The 24,172-nt window shown below is 40.7% G+C and overlaps 1 protein-coding gene across 4 annotated transcripts in view; it reads right to left on the reverse strand.

Annotated features, from left to right (window-relative positions):
* Window positions 1-17,396, reverse strand: part of GRAMD2B (GRAM domain containing 2B) — a 42,709-nt gene extending 25,313 nt beyond the window's left edge. For 2 of the 4 annotated variants that reach the window (XM_086770384.1, XM_086770383.1), the window contains exon 1: window positions 6,930-7,017. In XM_086770384.1, coding sequence (XP_086626510.1) covers window positions 6,930-7,012 — 83 coding nt within the window. In that variant the 5' untranslated portion in view covers window positions 7,013-7,017. Of the gene's footprint in view, window positions 1-5,590; window positions 5,684-6,929; window positions 7,018-17,271 lie in introns of those variants that run through there. The other 2 variants (XM_086770386.1, XM_086770385.1) reach the window with 2 other exon arrangements.
* Between the last annotated feature and the right edge of the window lie 6,776 nt (window positions 17,397-24,172).

Genomic DNA, 24,172 nt, shown 5'->3' on the forward strand with positions numbered 1-24,172 from the left:
GAGGCCTGATCACTGGAGCATAAACATAAACATTTGGTCTCATTACCTGAAGCTACATCTCTGTTTCTTGGAGGAAGGACTCCAGAGCAATGTGCCTCCACGTGACACAAGACTTGGCTGCCACTTTTCCAGCATTAATTGTGTTTTTGAAAATAACTGAGTAGCTACATCAGACTGAATTAGCATTAAAAAAAAGGGAAAAAAAGCAGACACCAGCAATTCTATTAACAACTGCTATTAAGAATGCAGAACAGTCAGAGCTGATAGCAGAAGTTTGTGAGCAATCTTACCAACACCTTTACTCCTTACTCTGCTGCTTAACAAAAACAAGGTTAAAAAATGAAGCTGCCACAAATTACTTATCAGAAGCTTCTGTTTTACGGCACTTTTACAAATAATGACTCAATATGCTACATAGAAATATTTACTCAATATACTGCACATAAAGTGTTTCAAACAATGTATAGGGAAAAAAATAATTTTGGTTCTTCAGACAGGTTATACACAAAGAGAAGGATGGTGTAGTTTGATCATGTAGCAGTTTGTTTGACAACTGGCATTGACAACAGACAGTCCATAATCATTAATGAGATTTCTCTGTTTAAAAGGCAACACTAACTGAGCAGAGAAAATTTAAAGTAGGTATTTCAAGGGATGCCTGAATAATGGTTTTTGTAGATTTCCCAGAAAGAGTAGTGCCTAACAAGGCCTAATGGAAAACACTAACTGAGATGAAAATCTCACTGTGTCCATCTACCCTGCTTCATCAGACCTTCCCATCAAGGATGGACACAGATCAAAGGGAATCACTGTGGGAGGCTCACTGTTCACCAATGGTCTGGCAGTGATGAATTTCTCATAATTAACTTTGCAACCTACAATTTCTCTTACAAACCTGCCTACATGTTCTTAGAAAAGACCAGAAAAATGTAGATAATCTAATACAAATACTATTATTTCACAGTAGAAAATACTAGCTTCCAAAAACGGGTCTAACCCCGATTTGACTGCAACATTGTATATAAGGAAAGATTTTCCTTCCAAAGTCTTGGAAAAAGATATTATTATTAGAATCAGACGTGACACAAGGCGGCCTCCCTAAGCCTCCTTCTTCAGCATGAGCCTTTCCACTGGCCACACGCTGTCTTCCATGGCAATATCCACCTTCTCCTATGCTGGCCATAGCATATTTACATATATTGTACAATTTTATAAAGCCAAATGACTATATATATAATTTTGCTATTTACTTGACTTTTGTACTGTAACATTCCTTCCTACTGTAACCAGAAAAAAGGTTGAACAAACCTAAATGGTTCTTCTTGAACTAGCATAGCATAAATGGCAGCTCCAAATTACCATCAAGAGACTTTCACCTAGGTAATCTATCTTTCTAACAGCCTAAACTAAGGTTCCCAGATGGCTAAACTCCTGATGTACCTACAGGAATGGATCTTTGCCTAAGTGTGGGGTTTTTTTGTGTGGGTGTCAGGAACTGTTGTTCATAGTAAGGTAACTAGAAGGTTTCCCTCATTTATCTACAGTGAAGGAAGGCTTCAGTCTGCCTCTGCATCCTCTACTCTGATGAGTTTCTCCGCTGCTTTTCTGTAATTCGCACATTTTTTCCTGCCACTCTTATGGAAGCTTATTAACCTCCCTCACCTTAAGTGTGCTATTTTTCAAAGACAGAGGCAGAAACCAGGCAGTGACAAGTAGAAGTTTAGTTAACAAAAGCGAATACTTCAATACAGCACTGAAGCTCAGTTACCAGGGAATTAAGAACAGGCAACTATGTACATAGCCTTCTAACCCCTGGTTCTCCCTTTTATTCAGGCATCCCACCTCCCAGTACTTAGTTCCACTACTGTAACAATCACCTCAGCATAAGACAGCACATGATGCCATTTTACAAAGAAGATAAGAGCCCTGGCAGGGAGCAGTGCCCCATGTCCTCCTGGAATCTCCCACTGACCCTTACATTATGTGGAAGGAAAAAATGGATGTTTTCAGTTGTTTACAGCCTTCTAGCAAGAAAACATCATCTCTGTAATTCTGGATAGCTCAGAGTTCTTCTAGATAAAGCAAGAAGTTTGAAGGAACAGTGGAGAAACAGGAAAAGACAACTTGTCCTACTGTATTCCTATTATCTTCAGAGAAATTATTTGCTCTGTGATGACAGTATTTGAAGAGACTTTTGCACATCAGCCTAGCTGGATCCAGACAGCAACCTACAAATTTTGGTTAAAAGACATACTACAAAATAGGTCTGTGAAGACTGTTACACCAAACACAGGATCTCTCTGGTAAAACAGTAACACAAGTCTAAAGAGATTAACTGGAAAAGATATACATGGATGTGGTTAGCAGCGGCGCATGAAGATCATTAGTCCTGGCAGTGGTATCATTAGATAAGCATATACTTTCTAACCACATGACTGCAACATTTATGGAGATGGCCGTAAGAAGACAATACTCTGATACTATGTTCATGAATCATCTGTCAAATACCAGCAACAAATCCTGCTGCCCAAAGCTTATCTGTAGTATTATGTTGCCTAACAAGCATTTCTCATAGACTGCCCATAACCAGTAAAGGCAGCACATTTGGGAGTATTTCAGGTTAGTCAATGAGGCACTCTGGAACAAAGAAAAGGCTGTTCGGATTCATGGTGTGCATTTACACACAGTACAATTATTTTTAAAAAGCTGCTTTTAACTTAAGCATGTATATACAATGAACAAAGTAGCTATAGGAGCAATTAAAAAACATCACCATGAACAAATGGAGGTCATCTAGATTGGAAACTTCTGTCACACCTCAAATGTAAATGTTTCACTTTGCAAGCCTAACCTTTTCAGATCACATATAATGACTTTCACTGTAAAAACAGGGAAGAACTACCAGAGAAGAATTAAAAAATATGATACTTCATATGTGCTAATATCTTCATCCACTGAAAGTACAGAACATGATTAGCGTAGGCACATACCTACCCCTTTTTCCCTTCACAAAGCAAACAAAAAAAAAACCCAAAATACCACCCAGTAGAAGTTTGGCTGCTGGAAAGAAGTCAACCTGGATCAAAGCTGAAATAAAACTTTGTATCAGTAATAAATAACCTCTCCTTTCTTCTCTGCATTTTGTATTTCTCTCAAGTAAGAGAGTTTACAGAAAAAAAGTTAGCAAGTTGTGATTATGCACAGGTCAGTCAATTAATCGTCTTTTAACTTATCAATTGATAAACAGTTATTAGGAAACATCTGTTATGGCAGCATAACACGTCAGACAAACAAACTATAAAAATCACATTCGTTTCCCAGAAGCTGTAATTTGCCAGTAAGCATTTTCCACTGCTTTCAGTAGCATATTTCCCCCTAGTATCTGCAACGTATTTTTGCTCAAAAAAAAAAAATCTAAAACTTTCCATATCTTTCAGAGTCTTAAGTCCCAGTGTCCTAATTTCTTTAAGTTACACTTAGTAACTGGACACTACCTATGCTGAAACTGTAAGGGGACAGAATGTGCCACTTAATATTAGTGGTATCTCACATACAGTAACTCAGCCCATTGCTCTAACACGGACAGACTTCATGGTACTAGGCCAAATACCATCTGTAGAAACTGGAAAATGCTATATTGACTTCAACAGAAGCAAGCGTGTGTGAAAGCAGAAGGATGCTGGCATGGGATATGAACTGCTCGTTATTATACCTCCACCGTTTCTCCTTAATGTACCACAATCTGTTTCCAATGACACAACATTTGTTCCACCAGCTTGTCCTGCAGTGGGGCTGACAGCTTCCGAGGCAGGTCCAGTGCCACCACAAATATAACACACTCCCCTTTCAAGTCAGAAAAATAAATAATCTTGAAATACAATGCAAGGGTTAATTCCTTTTTTGGTCTGAGGCCACAACAGGATGTAACACTCAGGGACCACCACTCTGAAGGCGTTTTCTGTCTGTGAACTCCTGATTTGCTTGCGAGGAAATCCATGGAATGACAAACTTTTGGCACATTACTATTTTGAGTGCACATAATAACAGTGCCCATCTTCCACATAGTGTTATCCCTGGGGTTGTACAACCCTTGAGAAGTACTGCAAACTTTGCGAAGATTTAAGTATTGCTAAATATGCCAGAGAAGCCCATTTTTTAAATCAGTATGAATGTGCTTAACTTTTTCTGTATAAAGTTTCCTGAACCCCTGGCAGATAAACATAATATTCTCAGATCGAATATTGGAATAATTATAAAAAAAAAAAAAACACAAAACAATCCAACAAAAAACCCCCAAAACTACTACAGCTTCAATCCTTCAGAAGCATCTATTGCCCAGGGACACCTTTATGGTAGCAGCAGAAGTAAACTGACCTATAAAGTGCATCTCTAAATTGAACAACATTTTAAGGATACCTCCAGGAGATACAGATTACAGTACACACATAAATCTCTCTCCCTTGAGCTTTGGAAAACACTAAAAGATTCCCTGAGCCTCTATAAGTCTGCTAGGATTTGTTTCAAACAGAGGCTAGCGCGAGCTCTGTTGGTTGCATATTGTTCCCTAGAAGTACACGAAAGGAATGAAACCATACCACAACCATACATACTTATTTACAATATTTTCTAAAACCAAATCTACAGTGATGCAGCTTTTAGTGAGTTCATTTCTAACTGAATCAAAACAAAGATTCTTTGCTTGTTCTTCAGACGTACAATCCTCCTTGTAACTTCACATTAGTCAAACCAAAGTTACTTGGTTTCTGAGGTTAACTCACAGCCAAATGAACATGACGGTTTCTCAGAAGAATTCAGCTACCAGTTAAATGGAATTGGCAAACAAATTCCAATTTTGTTTCCAGCCACCAAATGCTTAAACAATTTTCTAGTTTAAGACAAAGCATTTCATCTTTTTTGCCTACTCCAATCTTTTTACCCTCCTGCTGCTCAGGCTAGTATTGCTGAACACTGTAACTTGCAGCATAACAGACCATATAGCTTTCACCTGCATGACATCTACATTCTACTGAACAGCAAAAATTGACAGCTAAAAAAAGGAGAGTCATAGCTAGTGAGACTTCTCCATTTATCACACTGGTTAAGACTGACTTCACTTCCACAACTGCAGCTGACTCAGTACTGGAAGATTAAATACCTGGGAACAAAACAGACGGTCAGCTAGTTAGTTGACACATTTGCAATCTCTCTGAAATCAAGCTTTCCATACAGTTTCTTGCGCTCCTAGTCTCATTCTCAAAAGAAAAATCAGATACAGATCTTGCATACCTGAAGAACTTCATTATGTTCATTGGCATAAGTCTGCGTGGAGGATCAGGTCTCAAGGCTTGAAGTCAGAAGGCGCTAGAGAAGGCCGGGGAATCCTGTCTTATTTGTAATGTGAAGTCACTGATGTGACTACACCATACAGGATAAAGGACACTTAGAAGACACTTTGATTCCCAGTGCTCTCTAACAAACAAGCTATTTCTGGCAACAGATTTAACTGTGATACATACTTTGGGAATACACCTGCTTAGAGACCAAGGATACAACAGCTGGGGTGAAAAAAAAACCCGAAACCAACACAGACCTCAGAATTTTCTTCCAGAGAAACAGCTGGAAGGAAACAGTTGCTGGTAGTTTGTTCTCCTTTCTCCTGGAGGCTGCTTAAGATTAAATCTTTGTGAAGACAAGTTATTTGGGGAGAGGAATCATCTCACATTAGGACAAAGTAACTTTTTTTTTTCTTTTGAGTAGAAAGTCACAGACTTTTTTACTTGCTTGTTTTGCAGATGCTTAAATCCTAAAACAGCATATTTGGGACTGCCAATTCCTATATGAATTGGGAGCCCGTATGGAAGAAGACAGCTGCCTGAATACAGCCAGATTTTCACATGATGGTCATTACCACGGCATACAAGAACCTAAACAACTTGAGACTTCCACAGAAAGTCAAAGACCAATGCAGGAGATTCAGGCTTTAACCCCTGACATCCCCAGCCACCATCAGAGGCTGGGAAGATCAATGGCCTTGGGGGAGTGCTGGGAGTCCTCTCGCCCACAGAAGGGGAAGCCTTCTAACTTCTCTACCTTCCATCAGTTAGCCCAAGCGGCCTACAGCAGCCGGCAAGGCCTCCTCTTCCTCCCAAAGAGTATTAAGTACTTTTGATCCCTTCGCCTGCTCAATTTTTACAGTACCTCTCAGGTTAAAAAGCAGAATGAGGCCAGGTATGGGTACGGCTGTGATGGGCAAGGAGCACCACAGCTAACCACACCAAATGAGTGCCCACCGCCTTGCCAGAGCGGCCCACCCCTGGGACAGAGGCCAGACTGAACTCCCATTCTACTGTATCTTGCCTCTATCAAAGTTTGTGAACTTTCCACAAAGTTCTGGGTTTTCTTGGCACCCAAGGGAGAGGACCACAGCTTTCCAGTGGGAGCTCATACATGTTACTGTAAGTGGAAAAGCACAGCTGCTAGATTTCTGTGCCACGGCAGAGAAGGATTTTCAGCCTGTTGCATGAAACTACTAGAAGCGATATTTACATGCCTTGCTCCTGAAAGTACGACTTCGGAGTTCAGCGCTGTGCTCGGGGCGGCCGGCTGAAGAGCACAGGTCTCAGCTGCGCGGGGGTGTTCGTGTTCAATTTAAGCCTAGACGCGGAGACCCCCTCGACGCCTCCTCCCTACGAACTTCAAACCGAAGCCAACGCCCAGAACAGCGAAGCCCCCGCCGCCCCGGGGGCTCCCACCGCCGCCTCGCACCCGGCCGCCGCCGTGACTCGGCCGAGTGACTCTCCGCAGCCGCCTCTCTCCCGCGGGCCGGCCGGAGCAGCAGCCTCGGCCCCCGCAGGGCTGCGCGGGGTCGCGGCGGGCGGGCGGGCTGGCAGCCGCCCCGCCCGGTCTGATCTGGTCCGGTCAGTACTCACAGCCGCAGGGCGCCCCTGTTTTCCCGCCTGCCAGCCGCCCGCGCAGCCTTCGGCTCTTCCGCATCACACCGCTGCTCGGTCATCAGCACCATCGGCACCGCGCAGCACGACACAGCCACCCGCACTCCCGCCGCACGGCACTCAGCCGGCCGACCGAGCCGCCCCGCCCCGCCCCGGGGCGGGCCTCGCCGCCGCTGCCGCTGCCGCTGCCGTCCTGGTCCGGCGGGATCCGGAGCGCGGGCTGCGGCGGGAAGCCGCTAAAAACCGGTTACGCCGGCCGTCCGGGGTTGGCTGCCGCCCCGCGCCGCAGCGGGGAGCCGGTTGCGGCCGCGAAGTGACTGACGGCGGCGGCGGGAGCCCGCGCACCCGGCGTGGCCGATCCGTTACGCGCCTTAAATTATTCAGTCAGGACGTTGTCGCGTGAGCCGCTGGCTGGAACAAAAGGCGTCCTTAATGTTTTATACGGGGGACGGGGGATGCGGTTTCACACACACACACACGGTCCGAGGAGGGAAGGCAGCAGCGACCGGCCCTGGGGCCCTCCGGCGAAGGCAGCCGGGCCGGACAGCGGACGGCGCGGCCCTCAGGGCTGCCTGGCCTGGCCCGGCCTGGGTTTGCAGGCCGCCGGTAAGGCACAGAAAGTGGCCTTCCTCGGGTTTCCGTGAGCAGTTCCCTCGTGACTCCTGGAAGCAGGTGGTAGTCCAAATACCGATGTTGGCCTCCAGACAGCTGCACTTCTGTGGTGATTAGCTGACATTTCCATCTGCGCCTGCCTTAGGTGTTTTTTTTTTGTTTGTTTCCTTTCTCTTCAGCAGCACCCCAGGCTGGTTTGTTTGCCCAGGAAATGACCTCACGTTGCGCAAAAAGCAGAGGGAGCGTAGCCTTCGCCCGGCCTGTGCTGGTGGGGCTGTGGGGGACGTATGCCCTCTGAAAGGTGAAATTGCAGCATTTGGCAGAAGTCCTCTTGCATGGCAGATGCTAACCATCAACGTGTGTATGAAAAATGTTTTTGTTACCTGGTTATCACCTGAGTCGGTGTTCAGTTTGGTGAGCTAATATTTTCACAAAGCAAAGATGGAGCCTGTGGCTATAACAATACAGTCTAAGGAATGCCAACCTTGGGATGAGAGTTCAAAGTAATATCTCAAGAAAAAAGTCTATTTTTATGGTTTAATGTGTTAGAATATATGACATTTTCTTCCTAACTGCTGGACCATTCACAGAAGGTAAGGGGAGAATACATGTAGCAGAGTGGTCTCTGTTAGTGGACGTCAGGATAGGAGATAGATTCGTGCATTTCAGACTAACAGATGCACAAAGCAAATCAACCAGCCTTCCGGTGGCATTGTTAGGATTGCTTGATACTGACACAGTATTTTGACAGTGTAAGAACTACATATTAGGTATGACTGAAATATATTCAGGAGATCAGTAAAAAGAAAGAGGTATTAAGGGTGAAAACGCTAAGGACTGCCATAACTGCTTGGGTACATACATCCAGCAGAAAATGCTGGATTGCTGTATGGTTTTAGCTGGACCAGGTGGATTTCATTAGATCCAGTTCAAGAAAATTTAAAGACAGTGTCCCAAGCTGCATAGAAAGGAAGACATTTAAAGTGGCTGTATTTCTGCAAGGTTGTGTTTATGTATTATTTAACATGAAAACCAAGGCAAGGCACATGTGGAAAAGAAATGAGACGTGATTTACAAGAAAGATTATTCTGGGCTGTTAGATCCTCGCCCTGTGAAACTTTGTTTGCTGCCTTATGCTCCCCTGTGGAGCAGCTGAGCAGGTTTGGCACTGCATTTCATAGCCTTTCCCATGCCCTTGCACCAGATGCAACCTTTGGCTAAATAGCAGCATGCCATTTGCCCAGGGGATAACAGAATAGGTCCCATTTCAGCTGTCTGGACTGTTGAGTAGAGCTGGAGCTAAAACAGTCAAGGGAAGGCAGGGTTGACATCCTGTGTCTGGACCCAGGACCCTTTGCTGGGGTGCAGTGACCTGTGTGAGGTTTTGGGTCCCTGGGAATTGTTCTCGTATCAGTGTGCACCACCAAAGCATGCACAGGAAGTCTGGAATCAGCAGGGAAAGTGACTGCCTACCCTTCATCTCGGTTTTGGAGGCTTTTCATTGCACTAGAGATGTATCAGTTGCTATTTTAGTCCTGATTTTAAGGCTGAAGGCAGACTTGTGGTTGAATAACTCTTGTGTAGTTCTACCCACTTCAGCATAACTTCTGGTTTACAGTAGGTGAGAATCTGACTTTTAGATACTTGAACAGATAAAATCAGCTGCCTTTTGAGTGCTTAGGTTTTCAGTCTCTGGCAGATTTAGCTACAGGACAGAAATGCGACCGCTGGCTGTTCATTCATCTCCAGAGGTTCCTGCCTCTACCACAGTGGTGCGAGAACTGGAAAGGAGCTGCTTGGTCCCTGGAGCTCAGTCTCTGTTTTAGCTTTGTCTGGCTCCATTCTCAAGGTATGCAAAGCTGTCTGTTTAAATTAGTCAAAGTATTTACTGTAGAAGAAACTTGCATTTAAATAAATGGATACCTGCAGCCTTGACACTAAAAATCAATCCTTACTAAAGACTTTGTTCCATATCATGATACATTAACTCTTGTCAGAGATTTGGTTCTGGCAATTTTTTAATACATGCCTCTTCAGTGCATTCTGTTATTATCTATTAATGACAGGGGAAGTAATAAGCAATGACTATAGCTTGTGTTTTTTGGAAGATTTGAAACTCTATGGCCAAGCTTTGTCAAACTGCGTGGTGCAGCAACTCCAGAGTCAGAGGACACGTTCCCAAATAGGAAAAGTCCTGAATGCCTGGATTCTCAGTAATATGTAGTGAGGAGTGCCTTACATTAAACAACCAAATGTGCAGCTGCTCATGTGGGTGGAATATATTTGAAAACCTTATGCTTTTATTTTGATACACTGTGGCAAGTCTTACATACACAAAAAAAACCCCACAAAGGACCTTTTACTGTACAGTTATAATTGCTCAAGCATACAGATACAGTAAAGCAAGTATGTGAAGACCAGGCTGTCACCAGCAGAAGCCCATTGTTGTGTGAAAATGTGGCCTGTGTTTTTCTCTAATTGGTGAAGTGCAGACTGGGCAGAGGAAGAGAAATCAGTGTACTACGAAATTACTGATTACTGTTTACTGCCTGCAGTACTGGTGATGCCATGTAGGCAAAAATTGACATGTTCATCTCTGAAGAGACTACAGTAAGCCTCAGAGAGGGCTGGGGGTTTTTGATAATCAAGACTTTCAACATTATGTATAACACAGCAAAGGATGAAAAACTAGAAATGAAATAATAGGAAAAACTTGCATTGTAAGAAAAGCTTTAAGATAGAAACGAAATCACAGAAAAGCAGAATGGGGAGAAGATCACTGAGTTATCAAGTTCATTCCCTATCCCAGGGCAAGGCCTGCTATTCCTGTGTCATTCCTGACAAGACACTTGCCTAAGTTGTTCTTAAAAGTCAGCAGTGTATGCAGGCAATCCATTCCAGTGTTTACTGTCATCCAGGGGAAGTCCTCCATAATCTCTAACATGATCCTGAATAGCTTATTCCTGAAAATTAAAGCCATTGCTTCTTAATTTATTCAACATGAAGAACAGTAAAAATCTGTCTCACATTTTCCCTCATTTTCTTCTTCTCTTTAGCCTAAGATAAAAGGGGTAAATTGGGTTTTCTGGACTTCTTTTTTTTTTCCTGTGAACTATCTCTAATACCTTCAGATCTTTTCTGAAGTGCAGTGCCCCAAGCTGGACACCAGAAGCTTTACAAATGTTGAATAGAGGCAGGATTAAAAGATTACTTTATCTGTCCTATACACACACTACCATTGTTTATATTTCATAGTAAAGTGTTTACACGTTTCACAGCAGGGTGAGGCTGGCTCAGGTTTAATTGTTGAACGACTGTGACTGGGTGAAGCTTTTACAAAGGACAACTGAGATGTTGTTCTCCTCTAATACATTAGCAGCTGATTGTTAGATTTGACTAAGTATGACCTTCTATACATCCTTTTTGAATTTCACTCTATTTTTTTTCAGACTGTTTCTTCAGTTTATCAGAATAATTGTGAGTCTTGTCTTGAATGACATGAGGAAAGGAAGAGTAAAGGGGCCCAGTGAGACACACTGGAAAGGTCTGTATAAAAAGAAGTAGGACTGCTGCTCATACCTAGAGATTCTTGAACAGGATATTGCAGATGAAGGATAAAAAAAGACAATCTAGCTGGAAATCAATAGGGTTAGAGATTGTCTTAATGAACAGTATGTATCTTGGGGTTTTATTTCAGTACAGTCATCAAGGCTTTTAATAAAGTATTTCTCAGCTTATATGGCAAGTAGCAGCATGCCTGAATGTGAGGAAACTTTCCTGGGAAGGAACAGAGCAGAAAATGAGTACAGTGATTTCTGGCATTGTGTATAATTTGAGCACTTTCCTCCTCACAAGTAGAGAATTCTTCTGTACTACTTGCCAGGTGTGAAAAGGTATAAAGAGATACAGCCTTAAGAGTACCCCAATACAGGTACTTTTGGATTACAGATCACTATATGTCTTGTCTTCAGTTTTCTGTATGATATTCTGCATTGGTAGGATTCTGTGAAAGCTACTCAAATGCCTTGGAAGCTATTAAGGGATGAAAGACCTGCTAAATAAGTCCTTAATAGTACTCTGTTGAAATATGGTAGGAAAGCAGTCTTATGTTAGGTACCATAGAAATAGGAGCTGTAATAGTATGAGACACAAACTAACAGACATTTGGAAAGATGTTAAAACAGTGAAAAATTTTGAGTTCTAGAATATATGCAAGTTAACCACAAGCGTGACATGGCTTACAGCTTGGGAGGTGCAGGCTAGAAAAGACAAAAACGCCTGCACTGAAAGAGTGGTGCAGCATTGGAAGAGGTTGCTCAGAGAGGCTATACTCTCTGTCTTTGGAGGTTACAAGACCCAGCTAGACAAAGCCATACCTGATCTGATCTGGTGTTGGTGATACTCCTGCCTGAAGCAGGAATGTTCAGAAACGTCTGCATGTCACTCAGCATACTTGAAGTATGCTCAAAATAAATGGAGTAAACCAAGGTCCTAAATAGTCTGTAGGAGGTAACTAGTGCCAGAACACAGTGAGTGGTGCAATTTTGTAAGGAGTGAAAAGCAGTTTTGGCCCATTCCTTGTCTGGATTAAGAGTTCAGTAATTCATTTGTTTTTAAAAGTGTGAGATTGCTTTATAAAGACATGTATCGTGTGACTAGTTTCTTCTGAGCAGTTTGGTGGAAGTCGTATCTGCCTAGCCATTCCAGTTTTTTGTTTAAAAAAGCCTGGATTACTGTATTGGTTGAACTCCCATTTGGATAAGGAAGTGCATAGGGTGTATGGAATAAGCTGGGCTGAAAGCTAGTTAGAGCATTTCTCACCACCAATGGTGAGGTGTGCTGAGGCTGTTTGTTGCAACTGAATATGAAAGCAATTGGATGCAATAGGCTTCACTGCCATTATGTACTGTAGCATCCAGCAGGAGAAAGGAGAGAAATTCTCACATAACACTTATGGGGTATTAGTAATGTGGTGTCAGCCCCCCTCATAGTGAACGTGTAACACGTTGTACGTGTACTCCATCAGCACATTTACAGCCATTTTCATAGAATCATAGAATGGTTAGGGTTGGAAGGGGCCTTCAAAGGTCATCTAGTCCAACCCTCCTGCAAGGAGCAGGGACATCCCTGACTAGATCAGGTTGCTCAGAGCCTCATCCAGCCTGGCCTTGAATGTTTCCAGGGATGGGGCCTCCACCACCTTTCTGGGCAACCTGTTCCAGTGTTCTATAACTGTGTGACCTTCACACAACTTACTGTGTAGTCACAGGAGACACACTGCATACTGTGCGTCTTACTGTGTGTCACACTGATCAAAAGAACAGTATGGGAAGGAGGGTTAATGCCAAAACACAGTGGAACCGGTGAAGTAAAGGAACATTCATCTCTCTCCCAGTTGTTCATGGCGACTTTCTTATATTCTGAAAATAGCAACCTTGTGACATGTAATAGTTCAGTTCTGCTACCCATGAGGTGGCACTCAGCCAGCTGGCACTTTGCTGAAAAGCACAGGCCAGTGTTCTCTTAGTTCATGAGAAAAAAAGCAGTCATGGCATACTTCCCAAGCAATGTATTGCCCTGGATGATTCATGGATGGCATTGTTAGAATGCAGTGATGCCTAGATCTTGTCATGTATAACAAAAGTACCAAATCCCATGGCAGTGAAATTCATTTTTCTACATTTATAACCATCATTTAATATATTGGCCAGCTAGGCAGGAAAAGAGAAATACAAATTTTGCTTTTTCTACCCTAGTGACAAATCAACTTGTCTTGATTTGTCATCCTCTTCTTTTCAATGTCCAAAGGAAACCCTGGGTGACATCCAGGTGTGACATCTCTGTATACAGATTACATGGACAAAAATTTCAATCCAAGTGCACCAGTATAAGACAGCAAAGAGATTACATGCATCTAAAGAATAATGTGCTTGCATGTATGTAATTATTGAATCTGTCTGTGTATCGTAATGAAATATACATGGATACCTCTTTGAACCAGATACGCATGCATACAAACGTACATGGTATATCTAAATGGTGATCATTTTGTTGAGAGAAACCTTTAGTCATCCGTGAGTCTCTGAAGAGCAGCAGAACGGTATGTAAGAAAGTGAAAGTTAACACAGCTTCTTTGAGGATAAATTGAATCTTCCACAAGAAAAGATAATGCCCAGACATTCAAGGAGCTTAGGATAAGATTGTTCTTCCTTTGAGGAGAGGAAGGTTAAAGTGAGGGACAGAAGATAATGTGAAAGAATGAATCATGCAATCAGTTCTTTCACAGTCTAAATCAGATGGTGTTGTGAATAATAAGCTGTTCTACTGAGCCGGACAGACTTGCTGTTTTGTCTCATTTAGAACTAGGAGCTATATTACTCTGAGGAAAAAAACTTCGCAGATATGTCTTGCATAGCAAGACCACATAGGATGAATGCCAAAACCCAGGTGCAAGCCTTTCAGCAGTAAAGTGGTTACTTGAGTCTTAGGTGCTCATAATTGAACTATAAAGACAATATATCTTTTAAGAAATGGTAGATATGTGCTTACCTGTTTAACATGACTGTTTGGATTAGTCTAAACTAAGCCTCAGCCTTACAGCAGTGCATTGGATGTTTCTGAGGGGTATAATTTCAACATAGAAGTAAATTTCCTTTGAGAAAGTTCACATTCCCATGCAGAAATCTTCAGAGAGAAAATCCCAGTGTAGGGATCCATTTTTGTGTCCCAACAAAAACCCAACTGCAATAAAACAATCTGTACAGCTTATGTTACAAGATGTTACACAGTTTTTCTGTTATTCTGCTGTATGCAAAACATAGGTACATCTTAATGCCAGATCACAGATGGAAAATGCAAGTATTGTAATTAATTGATTTACACATTTCAATGCGCCACATGAGCTGCTAAGCTAGGATTAGAGTCATGGACCTCTTTGACTCCCATTTCCATGACTTTGCATTTAGAAAACATACCTCTCCATTCTGTACTTTTATTAATTTTTAAAAATTTATTTATAATTTTTACCTAATAATGTTACTAGCAAATGCTGAATCTTCCCTTTTTTTTTTTTTAACAAGTATTTGATATTCAACCAGCATTTGATTATTGCTGGGATTGATGTTAACATACCTAGCAGTATGAAATTCACAGAGCTGGTGGTCAGTTGTCCTGATCTAAATTGCTTAAAAATCTCATTCTCTTGTATTCAGTATATATTTTTTTTCAGGGTCATTCTGAAGATTGGTCAAACAACAAGGTTTGAGATTTTTCTAAAGTTCAGGAGATCTGGTTGTGTTGATTCACGTTATAGGGGTGTGCTCCAAAGGGGAGGTTGAGATCCCTATTGTTTTTGCCAATATTTTGATCTGGACTACTGGAAAATGTTTTGTTCTAATGTCAGAACAACTATATACATTCATGCTGATAATAATGCTGCATACACATGTGGCCAATACTTTTATCAATACAAATCTCTGATCTATTATGCATGGCTGACACCTCAGCTATAGCTCCAGAGTCTTAATTTGCTTCTGAAATCAGTTCTGCTCTGTGTCAGGAATAACCTGCTGCCATGGTGATAAACCATGAGCTCCTCTGTCTGAAATGTTAATAACCCTTTGTATTCTGGCAAATTTATGCTCATCCACATGGTGCCAATTACAGTGAAGTAAAAACAGAGGTATATAAAAACTTAGGCATATAGTCAGTTTTTGTCCTCAGGCATGAATAATTAGGACAAACGAGAGCAATCATTAATATAGTAAATTTTCTCTGTGGATGCATCTTCATATATGGGGAATATGCTCTCAGTAAAATAGGACTGTATTGAAAATAGCACCTAAAAATGTAGACCCTGCATTTCATTTTCCCAAAAGCATTTTCCCTGGTATTTCATGTGGCTCATTTTGGATAAGTGTATCATGACTGTGACAAACACATGAAAAGTGAGTTCACTGACAGCTCAGTCCAGCTACGAGCTCATTGTGTGCAATCATGCATTCTTCTTATTAGGTAGTCTAGTATTTGCAGCCTGCTATTGCATCTTTCTATTGATAGAGGTATAGTTTCACAGCAGGTCTTTATAATCATATTATCCTTCTTACTTATGATCCAGCAGTTGGGTAAACTGGATTTCTAGAAGGCCTGCCCCTGCCACTCGCTATTTGGCAGGCAGGTTGATTATTGAGAAATCTGAGGCAAAGGACTCTGTTCTTTCTAAGGGCTGATCACATTGCTATCAGAGTATATATGGTAGCTTTTTGTGTACTGGTTATCTAGTGGTAAATAAAAAAGTAGGTAAATCTGTCTGCCTAGTGTTCTGGGCTGGACAGAGAAAAGAGGGCAAACTTTCTATTGCCCAAATTAGAAGTGGTTAAACACCACCTACTTGTGTTGAACCCTGTATATTCCACTGTATATACTCTTATCCCATGCCTAATTGGAAAAAGAGATCCAGAGGCATACAAAAGCACATGTGGATGCTGTTTTAAAAAACAGGCTCTAAGTCATTAGTTCTAGGTAAAAGCTTTTGAGAGCTCTAATTAAAACTTAACATTTCTGATTCCTTATTCTCTGTTCAAACTCTTGGATATTATCTTGCTGACATTTGAATTGGAAGAAAGGATGTTATGCAGATATAATACTAAAAAGGCCTAATAACATTTCAAAAGAGGAAAAATGAGGCCAGGAGACTTATTTATACTTGTGACCCAATTAGTGATATGAACTGTTACCCCATATAAAGAATTTGTGCTCAGCTACAACAAAATATAATTCAATCACACAAGGAATATGTAGAAGTGCTCCCTCTTCAGTGTGGCTGAGCACTGAGCAGATATTAAGGACAGCACTTGTTAAAGGATTTTCGAGCTGGTTAAGAACCAGAAAATGTCTAAAGCTACTTTGAGTAGCTCTTAAAAGCTATTTTATTCATAATGGGTTGACAGAAATACTATGGATGTTTACTTGTTTCTCTCCTGCAGTAGATGGGAAAGGCTAAGTGCCAGTAACCCTCTGAAACTGCATTCCCCCATTTATCTATCCTATCGAAAATGCACATGATTTATCCAGAACTCTTCATTGTAATGAATTCTACCTCAATGTGAGTCTGCAATCCAACAAGTCTACCCCTCCAACGTAAGAAAACAGATTTCCTCTTAAAAATTGTTTGCAACTTTTCTACCAGCAAATGCTTTAGCAGTACTCATTCACGCAAGCATGCAATTTCCGTGAATACTCCTTGTGTTTATATTCACTTTTCTCTTGAAACGTAATTTAATGAGCATTGTAAAATTTCATGTAGACCAAAACACACATGAAAATCTTTTGTGAAACTCCCTATTCTAACAAAGCTTATATTTGTTTTGTACAGAGATCCACTCCAATATCAGATATTGGATGACCTCGGAGAGGTCATTTTAAGACTTGAGTTTGTTAGCGTGCATTGCTATACACATTCAAAGCTGTACTTCAGTGTAATAGATAAGGCGAGAACAAGACCCTCTTGTCCCCCCTTAAAAATTTCTCCTTTACAGTAGTGCTCCCGCAATCAGTAACATGAGTGAAATACCATCTCTGTGTGCATTGCCTTCTCATATTAAGCTTCCTTTTCAGAGCATTGTCACTGGTGTATTTGTCCCAGTGCCCTCCTCTGTTGCCGTCCCCCCCATCGAGTACATACAGAACACTCAAACACATCAGGATTTACCTTATAAATACTGATCCGAAACTCTCTGTAGGGCTGACTGGGGTGCCATTAGTTGACTTTCGGAATCTCTTCTGACTTTCAGAATGAAAAATGGAGTCCTCTAAGGAATTCCCTTTTCTTATCATTTTAATGCAGTTAACTGTAGACTTAGGTAGGTTAAGTTCTGGAGCAGTCCTTCAAACGCACAGCCTTTCAGTGCTATAGGAAGTGCAGTCTTCATGTGACTCCAGCTCAGGCTAGTTTTTAAAGTCAGTTAATGAGTAACATATTGATGTGACATCATAAGGTGTTTTTCTTTTTCGTCTGCAGCACTTCATAGGTTTACTTGGAAACAAAAATCATCAAAGCTAGGGGTACTGTGTTTATGGAATGTCACTATTAATAGCAATAACTGGTTTTGATGAAAGAAAAAAAAGGGAATTTAAAATGAGAACTCTCATTCAAATGATGTTTCATTGACTGGTTTGTACCACAAACCATAACATGGTCTGTCATAAATTCTACTTTATGAATTACCTATCTGTCTCTAGTTACCCCAGTTTGAACAAGATAATTGTCTGTCTTTCAGAAGTTACTATATTCACCTGTCCTGTCAAAATTCTTATATTGCACTTCTCCAGTGATGAATTGGTGCACATGCGTGCATGCAGCTGCTAAGTCACGTCATTGCAGTTCAGTTTAAACACAGATAATCTTTTAATTCTCAATGCATCAAAACCAAACTGAACAAAACCAGTTTGCCTAACCATTTTTTTTTTCCATAGGAATTGGCAAACATTAACTACAAACTTACACAGTTTTCTGTTTGTTGAAGATGACTATAATGATTAGGCCAGTCAAGGGAATGGTAAGTGATGTTTCTTTAGATTGCAAGTCCTCTTACAATGTTGTATTAGCACCCCAAGGCCTCCAGAAATTCTGCTGAACTTCATTTACAGCCTGCATCTTAATAAGGGTTTGCCTATGAGACTGAACAAACATGTGGAATGTAACACTCTCTTTCTTCTCTCAGCATCTATAAATAGATTGTGAAACAATACAAATGTATTTGAACTGTTCACAGGTTTTACTCGTGAACTCAAAGACTTCTAGTCAAACTGATGTCTTTTTCCATGGTTTTTTTTTTTTTTTGTCTCCAGTTTCTTTGCATGACTAAGTACCTGATTTTTGCTTTCTTAAATATAAAATTTATTTTGTGATCAATATTAAGCAAACTATAGTGAAATCTACAAATATCAGAAACAACAGGAGAAATAGTAACTATTAAAATACAGGATTAGCATAATAGCTAAGAAGCAAGGGTAGAGACAAAACAGCAATTTACTTGGAAGTGAAAATTGTGAACAAATGTGAGAAATCTTGAAAGAAAAAAGGCAGAAAAGGAATGAAATACATACTCTTCATCATCTTAGGTATTCCCTGTGTAATGGAAAAAATTGAACACTGATACTTAGGAGCAGTATCTAAGCTGCTTGGAAATTGAATTTAACTTCTTGTTTTTCCCCAGTTAAGTGTTCTGAATTAATGCCTCCTTTAGTAGCTACGCTGTACATGGTTGGTTTCCTGCTCTCTAGACCTTTTTGCTACTCTGATTCTGCTTGATCCTGCATGATCATAGACTACACACACAGGGCTGGTTAGCTAGCAAAGTCTCTGTACTTTATTCTACCTCTATAAAACAAGCGATATAACCTTCAACAAATACAGTAAACAAAAGCTATTTTCCTCCTCTAGTCACAACGAGAATTGGCCTTGGCTCTGTTGTTCACCTCTACCCACTTCAGATAGGAAGTCTTTAATCTTTTTAAAGAAACTAACATCTTAAAAACTGATTTAAAAACTTAAGTGACATAGTGAACTCATAAACCATTAATATGAAATATTTGTATTTAAAAACAATCTAATTGTGTAGTAAAATGTAATGAAAACCCTTCATTAAAAGTCAGAATGGCAACTGTGTTCCTTCTTTATGTTACAAAGAGATGGCAATTGAATTTTCACCTGAATGGGTAATTGCAGGAACATTTTTAGTAAAGAGCAGCCATGACATGATTTACTTCCTTCAAGTTTATGCAACTTTACTCTTGCCCACAAAACAATTAAGTTCTCTTACAGAGAACCGTGCCCTAAACTACTGTTCTGTCATATGCCACCACATAGTAAGTCTATGCTTTCCAGCCTGCAATTACCTGACCACATTGCATTATGCCTGTAGTGAAGAACTGCTAGGTTTGCCCATGTTGGTGCTATACTGACCAGGTCAAACACTTAGCTGGTGAGTTAAATGCTCTTGTACACAGCTGTACAAATACGCTAAATACTCTTGTACAAATATTCTAAATGCACAGCTGGTATTACTGAGCTAGTTTAGGACTAGCTCAGGACTGACTACATAGAATCATTTAGGTTGGAAAAGACATTTAAGATCATCACATCCAACGGTAAACCTGACACTGCCAAGTCCACCACATGGACTTCTTTGCAGTGACACTGGTGTTATGTATGGCCGTGTGAAGCAAAATAGGTTTATGTGACAGTGCCCTCAGACTCTTACTGCTGATGCTTATAAAGAGGGCTCGCCTTTCTTAAGTGTTGCAGTAGTAGGTGCCTGGGCTGATGGAAAGAAGAGGAGGCAGGCCTACAAAATGCATTTCTGGTGGGAGCAGAAAGGTATAGTGGTAGTAGTGAGGTCATTATATGCCCAAGGAATGGAGTTTTTCTCTCCTTATTATCAGGCTCAGACAAACTGAGTTTACTATTGATTTCTAGTGCATCTGCACAACTGTGTATCTTGAGATGTTTTGGGGCTGGAAAAAGGAAGAGATGGTAGCTTGCAGTTCGGAGCCCAAAAGGGCTGACCTGATGGTGCCTGTGTGAAAGATAAGACTTGAATTCATATCACTTTTACTGGAAGGAGATCTAAGATGTCTGACCGACCTTGGGATTGCCCTATTTTGATGCAAGCATATGCAAACGTTGTAGCTTATAATCACTATCTAAGTTTTTAAAGCAGTCACTCCTTGTCTTTCTGATTCCTGGTATCCATAAAATTTTCCAGGGGAGGTTTTGGGACCTACAGAAATTTCACCTATAGAGGCGTGTGGCAGATACAGTACTTACTTTTCATAGCTGCTTACCTTCAGATCTCTTAGCAGTAGTTAACGGACACCAATATCTTTTCGCTTTCTGATGCGGTGGATCAGGTGTGGGGAGAAGTTGATACTCTTTGATGGTGTGGCTATCTGCTGTACACGGACTTCTCCCCAGAGAATTGTTCTTCATGTTCAGAAGAAATTGGTAGCTCAGTGGCTTGTAAGCTTGAATACATTTTTTGACTCTGTCTTGCTGTCCCGTATCCTGAAAACAGCTTTTTGCCTTTATTTCTTGTTTCTTTTCCTTTAATGTACTTTTCTTCAACTCTGTACGGATATTTGTCCAAGTGTATCCTTATTTTACTCAATTATCAAACTATGCCCTTTAATTCTGACCTTTGTCACTGACACTCTGTTATCACTTATCTGCTAGACTGTATCTTGTGGAGTCTAGCACTGTTGCAATTGTTTTCTGATAGGCAGACAGAGGGAAAAAAAAAGTGGTTAGTGTCCTTGACCCTCATACAATTTTATTCTCAGTCTGCAACAGCCATCACTGAAAGGTTAGAATTTGTCTTGAAAAATTTACAATTCTTTTTTCTTCTTTTTTCCTCATGACTGCTGTGAATTTTTTTTCAAAGTGAGTTACTGCAGGAAAAGAAATGGTAGTTTATTTTGGCTTTCTCAATTCCTGAAATATTTCTTCTGAGGGAAGAAATACCAGGAAATATATTAGCAGTGACAGTTGTGTTGCACCTATTTTAAGTCCCTACATCTTTACTAAAATGATCTCATGTTACTAGATAGGAAGAAAAAGTGATGAATTCTGGGTATTAAGCATGAGAGCTTTCATTTATGCTAGGAAGGCATTTGTGCCTTGTGGTAAGTAACTGCTAAGAAACTGCTTAAAGATTGCAAGTTGAAGTGATTATAAAGGGAGATGTTATTAAACAAAAAAGGTAAAGAGATGGCTGGAAATATATTATGAACAAAATGTTCAATTTTATTACCACCCTAGAATGAATCAAATCAACAATAAACCAGCCTTTGTACTTGTGGCAGGATGTCATACTGGTGATTTGAGATGGTAGTGAATGTTTTTATGTACAATCTTATAAGAGTTTACATCTGGGCTGGAGTGCAGCCACCAAACCTTATAGATTTTCTAATAAAGAGCAGGGAAATGGATGTGTGGGTGTTTCATCAGTTTGTTCTGAGTGTCCAAATTTACAGGCCTGTAAATTGGAATAAGACTGTGCATAATTAGTCTGTTATGATCCCTAGAATAATTGGGAGGTGGGGGCAGAGCAACTTTTAACTAGTAGCCTAAAGCACTGAGTTCTTGCTTTTTGGATTTGGCTAGCATAATTTTGTTTTCTGTGGTATATAAAGAAGCAGCTGCTCTGATTCACAGCTGACATTGTCTTTCAGTGATTAGGATTGCCTGTATTTTTTGTTTTCTTTTTTTTCTGCCTAGACCAGGCTTGTGCAAAATGTAATATTTTTTCTCTGAATTCTACATTTGAGAAGTGCATCTTTCCACACATAATTCCAGAATGAAATATGATCTAGTTCACTATAAAATCAGTTGGGACATTTTTAGATAATTTTATATGTAGGTTCCTATATTCTGTTCCTCCTTCTAATCTTAAGACTTCTTTATCTATTCCACCTTATGCTTAGTCTGCAATAGTGAGATACACTCAGTTTGTATGTAGTGAGTTTTGAATTGTGCCTGATTCTGCTTGAACTTACACCTGTACTTTGTTGAGTATGTGGGATGCTACAGGCAGATACCTAGGATTGCTATGACTCCTGTGCAGCTCTGAACACTGGATGAGAGCAGAGCTAGTAGAATCACAGACACATTTACAGAGCAAGGAGACAGAAAACTTCTTCAACCGGTCAGGTGCAGTGAGAGAGGTAGATGAAAATGTAGCATAGAAGAATGACACCTAGAGGTATATCGGAATGAACTGAATGGTGTGGTGTCCATGCTTGTGGAAGCCAGTGACTGTTTTTCTCTTCAGTAATCTTGTTGTAGGAACATGCACTTGTAACTACGTCTTTTTTGCCCTCTGGCATGGTGATCACACAGTAGATGCTGCTGTGCTTACTCCTGTGTATGAATGCTCACTGTCCTTTACTCTGGAGCTCCCTTATGCCCAGCTTCTGGAGCCACATAGATAAAACTTATCCACTTGGAGTAATCAGGCTGTGTTTGGCAACCTCTACTTCCTGGCAGGATAGAGTTTTCTAAAAAACATACCCACACCCAGTGAACTTCGAAGGAAGCCGCTGGGGTAGTGAAGAGAGTCTGATGTGGTGGGCCTATGCAATGCAACTCTGACTTGGAAGAGGGGGTTTTGTAACCCCATGGTTTACAGTAGGAAACCCTGAAAGTACATACAGCTTTAATTGCTTGAGCATCAGAGGTTGACAAAGAAATAGAAGACAGAAAGTGTCTGAGTTTGTTGCTCTATGTGAGACACCTAGGTTTGTTAATAACAACAAAAAAAAAATACATCTTCTGGTGGATTGAAGGACTCCTGCTATTAATGATGCCTGGCCTGAGTGGCTTAGGTGAGACTGAGAGTATAGACTCTGTGGTAGTAAACAAGAGAATATAGGCATGCAAAGCAAATGGGCTACTAGCATCTGATTTTTGCAGGGTGCTGCTTATTTGAGTGAATGGCTGATTCTTTGCCTTAGGGATGTTTGCAGGATATGTTTTAAAAAGGTAAAGAAATTAAGCTTTGCTGCATTTCTCATTCTTGAAGTGGTCTAGAGGCTTGCAGTACTATCAGTCCAAGCATTAAAACCAGATTTTCTCTTTTCTGAGTAGTGTAAGAAGAGAATTAAAAAAAACCAAAACAAAACAACAACTTTTTATTTATGCATTTGAAGCTGATGAGTTTGTCAAGGTCACGTTTTCAAACTTTCTGAACTAACGATGAGGATTACAGCCAGGCCTGGAGTAAAATGTTGCTAAGAATAAGTATCTCATATGAATATCTTACCAAGTTGATGCCTGCTAATATGAAAAGAAGAAATACATTCAGTAAGCAGCATTGTGAAACACTGAAAATTTCTGCTTATCCATAGAATTATCACCTCTGAGGTGACCTTATGCTAGCTGTCTTCTATCTAGACCTCTGCTTTATCAAACACTTCACTTGGTAAATGAGGAACTGGTCTGCACAGTGTAAAATACCATTGCTGACTGTGCAGTGACATCCCCTCTCGAGGGCTGTGTGGCCATAGGCATTAGTGAATAAAATAGGACATTCCAGCAATGTCTAGTTAGTGTAGCAGCACTGGGAAACTGCATGAGAGAGTAATAATGTCCATGAGAGAGCAGCTGGTAATACAGCTGTCGGTAAAACAAGAACAAGGTGGTAATAGGAATAAAACTCCCAACAAGGCCAGCTGTAATATGTCACTGTAGCAAATCGTTAAAACGGGGCATTTGAGACATTATACCAAACCCCACCGAGGTGAAGAGAAGCTTCATCAGACTTCTAATCAGATCACTGTCAGACAACCCTGTGCTGCAACAGTGAACTTAATTTGTAGGTAGGAAGCATGGAAGAAAACCTCACTTGATAGAAACTTGCCTACAGTAATCAATAAAGACAGTCTTAACAAATAATGGATTTGGTTATTTTGATTTTCTCAGGAAGTGATTAGACTAGACTGTGAGGAAAGTAAACAGATCCAGGAAATTTAAGCACTTCAAACCTGTTTTTCTGTATTTTTCTGTTCTTTTTAAGGAAAGGGGAAACTCATTGTTCTGATACAGTCCCAAT

This window comes from Chlamydotis macqueenii, chromosome Z (assembly GCF_036417535.1).
Source record: "Chlamydotis macqueenii isolate bChlMac1 chromosome Z, bChlMac1.mat, whole genome shotgun sequence".
NCBI lineage: Eukaryota > Metazoa > Chordata > Aves > Otidiformes > Otididae > Chlamydotis > Chlamydotis macqueenii.